The sequence below is a fragment of the Phyllobates terribilis genome, unplaced genomic scaffold (assembly GCF_046119375.1).
Source record: "Phyllobates terribilis strain yellow unplaced genomic scaffold, ASM4611937v1 Scaffold_86__1_contigs__length_6382490, whole genome shotgun sequence".
Classification (NCBI taxonomy): domain Eukaryota; kingdom Metazoa; phylum Chordata; class Amphibia; order Anura; family Dendrobatidae; genus Phyllobates; species Phyllobates terribilis.
Window position 1 is genome coordinate 2,976,333 of NW_027362846.1, and position 8,686 is coordinate 2,985,018.

General features: G+C 41.3%; 1 protein-coding gene across 2 annotated transcripts in view; it reads left to right on the forward strand.

The window, feature by feature from the left end:
* LOC141197752 (uncharacterized) overlaps window positions 1-1,998 on the forward strand; it is an 85,753-nt gene extending 83,755 nt beyond the window's left edge. For both annotated transcript variants that reach the window (XM_073662841.1, XM_073662842.1), the window contains one exon: window positions 341-1,998. In XM_073662841.1, coding sequence (XP_073518942.1) covers window positions 341-1,866 — 1,526 coding nt within the window. In that variant the 3' untranslated portion in view covers window positions 1,867-1,998. The remainder of the gene's footprint in view (window positions 1-340) is intronic.
* Window positions 1,999-8,686: the final 6,688 nt, after the last annotated feature.

Genomic DNA, 8,686 nt, shown 5'->3' on the forward strand with positions numbered 1-8,686 from the left:
AACCTCTGGTTTTCCATTGACAGATGATGGACCTGAGTGGGGACTTGTTTTTTTGTGAGATGAGTAGAAGTTTTTATTGGTATTATTTTTGCCTACATAACATTGTTTGGTGGCTTTTTATTCCATATTTGGGAGACAGAATGAACAAACAGTTGAACACTACGATCCACTGGTTCATCCTATGAGGTTTTCTATTAGACTGTGAACTGTCATTGTCTTGGTGAATAATTCAATATTTGACATAACTTGCCATTTCACAGACGTTAAGTAGAAATTTTCAAAAATATAATATTCAAGGATATTTTTATTCATAAATAATAATTGGTTTTATTCTTGGCAGATGACTGTACCAGGAGATCAGAGGGACAGCTGACATCTTCAATTTTTACATCAAATGATCTTGAGATCCCACAGGATACAAATGAAATGAATGCCATTACTCCAAATGTACAATCATCCCTTCACAGCAAAGATCTGTCATCTGATCCTTTGAAACAGGTCCTGTCTTCTGATTCATTACCAACTACTAAGGAAAATCAAAGTCACAAAATAAGCATTAAAAAACAAATTGCTCCTAAAGCAAAGAAGCCATTTTCACATTCAGAAAATAGAAATAGTTTTCCCTTCGAAAAGTCTTTTCTTAAATATCAAAACCTTTACCCAGCAGAGAATAGATTTTCTTGTTCCAAATGTGGGGAATGTTTTAACCAGAAAACAGATCTTGTTAGCCACCAGAGAATTCACACAGGGAAGAAGCCATTTTCATGTTCAGAATGTGGGAAATGTTTTGTGAAGAAATCATCTCTTCTTAGTCACCAAAGAACTCACACAGGGGAGAAGCCTTTTTCATGTTCAGAATGTGGGAAATGTTTTAACCGGAAAGCACATCTTGTTATCCACCAAAGAAATCACACAGGGGATAAGTCATTTTCATGTTCAGAATGTGGGAAATGTTTTAGCCATAAATCAGCTCTTGTTAGTCACCAAAGAACTCACACAGGGGAGAAGCCTTTTTTATGTTCAGAATGTGGGAAATGTTTTAACCGGAAGGCACATCTTGTTAGCCACCAGAGAACTCACACAGGGGAGAGGCCTTTTTCATGTTCAGAATGTGGGAAATGTTTTGTAGATAAATCAAATTTAGTTGGGCACCAGAGAATTCACAAAGGGGAGAGGCCTTTTTCCTGTTCAGAATGTGGAAAATGTTTTACCCTGAAATTAACTCTCAATAAACATCAAAGAACTCACACAGGGGAAAAGCCTTTTTCATGTTCAGAATGCGGGAAATGTTTTGTGAAGAAATCATCTCTTTTTAGTCACCAAAGAACTCACACAGGGGAGAAGCCTTTTTCATGTTCAGAATGTGGGAAATGTTTTAACCGGAAAGCACAGCTTGTTATCCACCAAAGAAATCACACAGGGTATAAGTCATTTTCATGTGCAGAATGTGGGAAATTTTTTAACCAGAAATCAGATTTTGTTATGCATCAGAGAACTCACACAGGGGAGAAGCCATTTTCATGTTCAGAATGTGGAAAATGTTTTACCCGGAAAACAAATCTAGTTAGCCACCAGAGAACTCACACAGGGGAGAAGCCTTTTTTCTGCTCAGAATGCGGAAAATATTTTAACCACAAATCAAGCTTTAATAAGCACCAAAGAACCCACACAGGGGAGAAGCCTTTTTCCTGTTCAGTATGTGGAAAATGTTTTACCCTGAAATTAACTCTCAATAAACATCAAAGAACTCACACAGGGGAGAAGCCTTTTTCATGTTCAGAATGTGGGAAATGTTTTGTAGATAAATCAAATTTAGTTAGGCACCAGAGAACTCACACAGGGGAGAAGCCTTTTTCCTGTTCATAATGAGGTATGTTGTGTGAAGGAATAATCTCTTAGTCACCAGAGCAGTCACACAGGGGAGAAGCCTTTTTTATGTTCTTAATGTGGGAAATGTTTTACTTGGAAATCAACTCTTAATAAACATCAGAGAACCCATACACTGGAGAAGCCTTTTTCATATTCGGAATTTTGGAAATGTTTTAACTGAAAATTGCACCATGTTTGGCCTCATTGAAATGAAAACACTCATACTTAGATCCCGTGCCAGCGCCGTTCCAGCGATGTCGGGACTCACGTTCCCGGAGCTCACATGAGGTTGTTACATCACTTGAGCCCTGTGCAAAATCAGTGCCGGTTTCACTGTCCCCGCCTTCGGACGTATTGAACATCAACAGGAAGCCTTTGGTTGTGGCTTCTCTCTGGCTCCTTTGTGATGTTCGATTTGTCTGAAGGTGGGGACTGTGACAACAGCGTTGATTGGGGTATGTTATTGACAAATTGTACAAAAACATATACCAGACAGTCATATAATTAAATGAGAAAGGGAATTACTTCAGAACTTACCATAATTTGTGGACTATAAGACACACTATTAGCAAGAAAAACATCTTGCTAACAAATGAGTGCGTCTTATAGACTGGAGGCAGCTTCCAGTGACAGAGGAAAAAATCAGGCAGTGTCCTTCCTGATCACTGAGAGAACTGCTCTCTCTCTCCTCCAGCACCACACTTCTCTAACCGATTGGTGTAGAGCAGGAGAGGAAGGTACCGGGACCTGCACATCCTGAGTGAGTAGCTTAAGGACCTTCCACCTGACTAGCTCAAGGATCTTTCAGATGTAACACTGTTTTTTACATATTTTCAAAAGTTGTCAGGTTCATTTATGAAATGAGCCATTTCTTAATGATTTTGACCTCGTGAATTCAAATCTGACAATGAATTTTTTTAGTTGTCTCTTGTTTCTATGATATCCGAGAGTTTTCCTTGTACTGCTACATATAATTAATGCATAAAAGTTTCAGGACTTTGAAACATAATTACTTTTGCAAATATAAAGATGCAGAATATTTTGTTATGCCATTTTTCTGATATTTATTTAGAGGAAACTTGGCAACAATTCAAGTAACTAAAATCTGTGTAAACACTATTGTAAATTATAAACAGTTACAGAAATTGCATTACAAAATTTGCTCCTCATTCAGTGACAACTCTTTTGTTTGTCTCTTGTACTTCTGCATCCGATCAACTCTTACAATTGTCCAACTCTAATCTGCAAGCATTGATGGATTCCATTTTCCTTGATATCTTTTCTCTATAGCTGCAATATCTGGGTGAAATCTCTAACCATTCTCGTCCCTCACTGCTCCACAGTTTGATGGAAAAAAGTCTAGAAGCGAATGTAAGAAATTAATCTTTAAAGGACATGTTACAACCCAGATCCTTATAGGTTTTGAGGAGACTTTCCACCAACGCTTCATAGTTATCTGCTTTTGAGTTTCCCAAAAAATTAGTTACCACTAATGCAAATGCTACCCATGCAGCCTTTTCCTTTCTCCGCAACAGAGAAACTCATTATCTTGGAGAAGCATATGAATCAATTAAGACTCTTTCCTTTATCCTTTCTTCGCTCAACTTTGGAAATTTATCAATGAGATACTTGAAAGCTCTTTAGGGAGGAGTAAGCACTGAAATACTCGGATGCTTGTTACTCACTGAGCAATTCCTAATTCTTGGTTGCTCGTCTATGGGAAATTTTAGCCGAAAGAGTTACAATACAAACAATTGTTACCGTCCACCTTTCGTGTCTCCCCTATCTCCTCATAGATAGTAAGCTTGCGAGCAGGTCCATCACTCCTCTTGACATCTGTAGATTTATGTGATTGTTATTCTGTAATGTCTTTTATTGTCTGTACAATTTTCCTCTACAATTAAAAGTGCTGCAAAATACAGTACAGACCAAAAGTTTGGACATACCTTCTCATTTAAAGATTTTTCTGTATTTTCATGACTATGAAAATTGTACATTCACACTGAAGGCATTAAAACTATGAATTAACACATGTGGAATTATATACTTAACAAAAAAGTGTGAAACAACTGAAAATATGTCTTATATTCTAGGTTCTTCAAAAGTAGCCACCTTTTGCTTTGATGACTGCTTTGCACACTCTTGGCATTCTATTGATGAGCTTCAAGAGGTAGTCACCGGAAATGGTTTTCACTTCACAGGTGTGCCCTGTCAGGTTTAATAAGTGGGATTTCTTGCCTTATAAATGGGGTTGGGACCATCAGTTGTGTTGTGCAGAAGTCTGGTGGATACACAGCTGAAAGTCCTTCTGAATAGACTGTTAGCTGCTTTTTTCTTGCCATAATACAAATTATAAGTAAAGAAAAACGAGTGGCCATCATTACTTTAAGAAATGAAGGTCAGTCAGTGCGAAAAATTGGGAAAACTTGGAAAGTGTCCCCAAGTGCAGTTGCAAAAACCATCAAGCGCTACAAAGAAACTGGCTCACATGAGGACCGCCCCAGGAAAGGAAGACCAAGAGTCACCTCTGCTTCTGAGGATAAGTTTATCCGAATCACCAGCCTCAGAAATCTCAGGTTAACAGCAGCTCAGATTAGAGACCAGGTCAATGCCACACAGAGTTCTAGCAGCAGACACATCTCTTCAACAACTGTTAAGAGGAGACTTTGTGCAGCAATCCTTCATGGTAAAAATAGCTGCTAGGAAACCACTGCTAAGAACAGGCAACAAGCAGAAGAGACTTGTTTGGGCTAAAGAACAGAAGGAATGGACATTAGACCAGTAGAAATCTGTGCTTTGGTCTGATAAGTCCAAATTTGAGATCTTTGGTTCCAACCACGGTGTCTTTTTGCGACGCAGAAAAGGTGAACGGATGGACTCTAGATGCCTGTTTCCCACCGTGAAGCATGGAGGAGGTGTGATGGTGTGGGGGTGCTTTGCTGGTGACACTGTTGGGGATTTATTCAAAATTGAAGGTATACTGAACCAGCATGGCTACCACAGCATCTTGCAGCGGCATGCTATTCCATCCAGTTTGCGTTTGGTTGGACCATCATTTATTTTTCAACAGGACAATGACCCCAAACACACCTCCAGGCTGTGTAAGGGATATTTGACCAAGAGGGAGAGTGATGGGGTGCTACGTCAGATGACCTGGCCTCCAGAGTCACCAGACCTGAACCCAATCGATATGGTTTGGGGTGAGCTGGACCGCAGAGTGAAGGCAAAAGGGCCAACAAGTGCTAAGCATCTCTGGGAACTTCTTCAAGATTGTTGGAAGACCATTTCCGGTGACTACCTCTTGAAGCTCATCAAGAGAATGCCAAGAGTGTGCAAAGCAGTCATCAAAGCAAAAGGTGGCTACTTTGAAGAACCTAGAATATAAGACATATTTTCAGTTGTTTCACACTTTTTTGTTAAGTATATAATTCCACATGTGTTAATTCATAGTTTTGATGCTTTCAGTGTGAATGTACAATTTTCACAGTCATGAAAATACAGAAAAATCTTTAAACTTTTGGTCTGTACTGTATGTTGGCGCTATAGAAATAAAATTATTATATTATAAAGGAGGGCCTCATACACATTCTGTTCAAATTGTGATGTCGCGGTACTCCTAGACTCATAAAGGCTATGCCCTAAGTGCAAATCCTGCCCAAAATTACAAGCAGGGTCATCCATACACCCTTGAAGGCACCAATTGTAGTGCCTCATTCAAATATTGTGAACAAAGTGTAGTGGCACTTCTACACTCATAAAGTGCAAAGAAAGGAAAAAACTATAAGCAGGGTCATTCATTGACTCTAGAAGGCAACAACTGGCAGGCCTCATTCAAATATTGAAGATTAAAAATGCTTTATGCGCTGCTGTCATCTAGTGGTGTGGAAAAGTCAGGGCTAATCCAGGCTTTGTTCATTTTTATCAGAGTGAGCCTGTCAGCCAGGTACTGCTTGATCATCTTTAAAAACCTTTCCCTCCTTGTCATAAATACCCGGTCATCAGGGCATGGACACTGGTAGGGTGTCATGAAATTGGCCCAGGCCTTTGACAGTGTACCCCTGCATCATCTGTACCTGGTGTGTGTGTGTGTGTGTGTGTGTGTGTGTGTGTGTGTGTGTGTGTGTGTGTGTGTGTCCCTTGCCTTTCCTCCTTGGTTGGGCAAGGAAGCTTGCCCCCTGCTACTAGCATTGTCTGATGGGAATTTTTTCAACATATTTTCCACAATGGCCTTCTGATAAAGCACCATTTTAGTAGGCCTCTCCACCTCAGGAAGGAGAAATGCAAGGTTCTCCTTGTACCATTTGTCTATCAGGGTGAACACCCAGTTCTCTCTTTTGGCCAAGATGAATGGATGAATGTAACACGAGGGTCACGGTAAAGGCCGAGGTACATAAAGTCTGCCATACGTGCCAAGCTCCCTACAATCAACATTCCCCTGTCTCCACCATGATGACTACTCTCCATTAAAGATGAGCGAATACTTCAATATTCGGTTCCGGTTACGATCACCGATTTTGCAATATTCACCGATTTATTCATCTAATATTCGCCGAACATAGCTGAACACCATTGGATTCAAGGGGAGGCAAAACCAAACGCATACACAACACTTTCAGACGGGCCCAAAAGCTGCCAAAACAGATCAAATTAGGCGCAGACACCAGGAAAGTGGCCTCAATTGACCCACAGTGCAAATTTTATAATGACACAGCAGCAATCAGTCATGGGCCATGCATGAGGTATCAGGGTCTGGGCCAGCATTTACAGCTTTGAATTGAACTTCAAATTCAGACAAGGTGGGTGAGGAATCGGTGTAGGCCTGCTGTGCTGAGAGCCCTGATAACACATGCAACAGCTCAACCTGCTTTTATGCTCAGCCACACTCAGATGGCAGAAATATGAATTTCATAGATTAGTATTGGTACAAAAATTTAAGGAAGGCAGTTGACTGAAAATAAGTGGAAGCCTGCCGGTCTGGAAGGCCTACTGCGAAAGGCAACACACATGAAGGAGACCCAAGCAGAAGTTTCCCCATTTCCAAAAATTAAAGGCTGACACCACCAAAGTGGCATCAATTTCACCAGAGTAAAAATGTTATAATTAGGACCGACACCTCTTACACTTCAGCCAACCCAGCAGATGGAGACCCAATCAGGAGTCTTCAAATTAAAAAAATTAGGGCCTGACACCACCAAAGTGGCATCAATTTCAGTAGAGTAGAACTAGTATAATGGGGACCTACAGCCAACCCAGCAGATGGAGACCCAATAAGGAGTGTTCACATTTCCCTAAATTAGGGGCTGACACCACCAAAGTGGCATCAATTGCAGAAGAGTAGAAATAGTATAACGAGGACCGACACCTCTTCCACTACAGCCAACACAGCAGATGGAGACCCAACCAGGAGTCTCCACATTTCCAAAAATAAAGGCCTGACACCACCAAAGTGGCATCAATTTCAGTAGAGTAGAACTAGTATAATGGGGACCTACAGCCAACCCAGCAGATGGAGACCCAATCAGGAGTGTTCACATTTCCCTAAATTAGAGGCTGACACCACCAAAGTGGCATCAATTTCACCAGAGTAGAAATGGTATAATTAGGATCGACACCTCTTTCACTGCAGCCAGCACAGCAGATGGAGACCCAATCAGGAGTGTTCACATTTCCCTAAATTAGAGGCTGACACCACCAAAGTGGCATCAATTTCACCAGGTTACAAATATAATGGGGAGCGACATCTCTCCCACTACAGCCAACCCAGCAGATGGAGACCCAACCAGGAGTGTTCACATTTCCCTAAATTCAGGCCTGACACCACCGAAGTGGCATCAATTTCAGTAGAGTAGAAATAGTATAATGGGGACCGACACCTCTTCCACTACAGCCAACCCAGCAGATGGAGACCCAATCAGGACTGTTCACATTTCCCTAAATTAGGGGCTGACACCACCAAAGTGGCATCAATTTCAGTAAAGTTGAAATAGTAAAATTGGGACCGACATCTCTTCCATTACAGCCAACCAGCAGATGGAGACACAATCAGGCGTCTTCAAATTTAAAAAAATGAGTGGCAGACGCCACCAAAGTGGCATCAATTTCACTAGAGTAGAAATAGTATAATGGGGACTGACACCTCTTCCACTACAGCCAACACAGCAGATTGGAGACCCAACCAGGAGCCTCCACATTTCCAAAAATTATGGGCTGACACCACCAAAGTTGCATCAATTTCACCAGAGTAGAAATAGTATAAATAGGACCGACAACTCTTTCACTACAGCCAACCCAGCAGATGGAGACCCAATCTGGAGTGTTTACATTTCCCTAAATTAGGGGCTGACACCACCAAAGTGGCATCAATTTCAGTAGAGTGGAAATAGTATAATGGGGACCGACACCTCTTCCACTACAGCCAACCCAGCAGATGGAGACCCAACCAGGAGTGTTCACATTTCCAAAAATTAGTGTTAACATCTGCAGCAGCAACAGCAGGCACAGAAGCCATGCTAAAGATATCACAGACTGCAATTACACGAGATCAATGCAGCACACTAAAAACTAGAACATCGCCTGCTCTATACAGTCTGTGATTGGGGTGCAAAAGTCCTTGGAGATCCATGACTTGTTCATCTTGATGAAAGTTAGGCGGTCTACACTTTCATGGGACAGCTGGCTGCGCTTATCCGTCAGGACACCACCAGCAGCTCTGAAGACACGTTCTGAGAGAACTCTGGCTGTTGGGCATAATAAAACCTCCAAGGCGTGACAGGCGAGCTCAGGCCACTCATCCATTTTTGAAGACCAAAATGTAAAA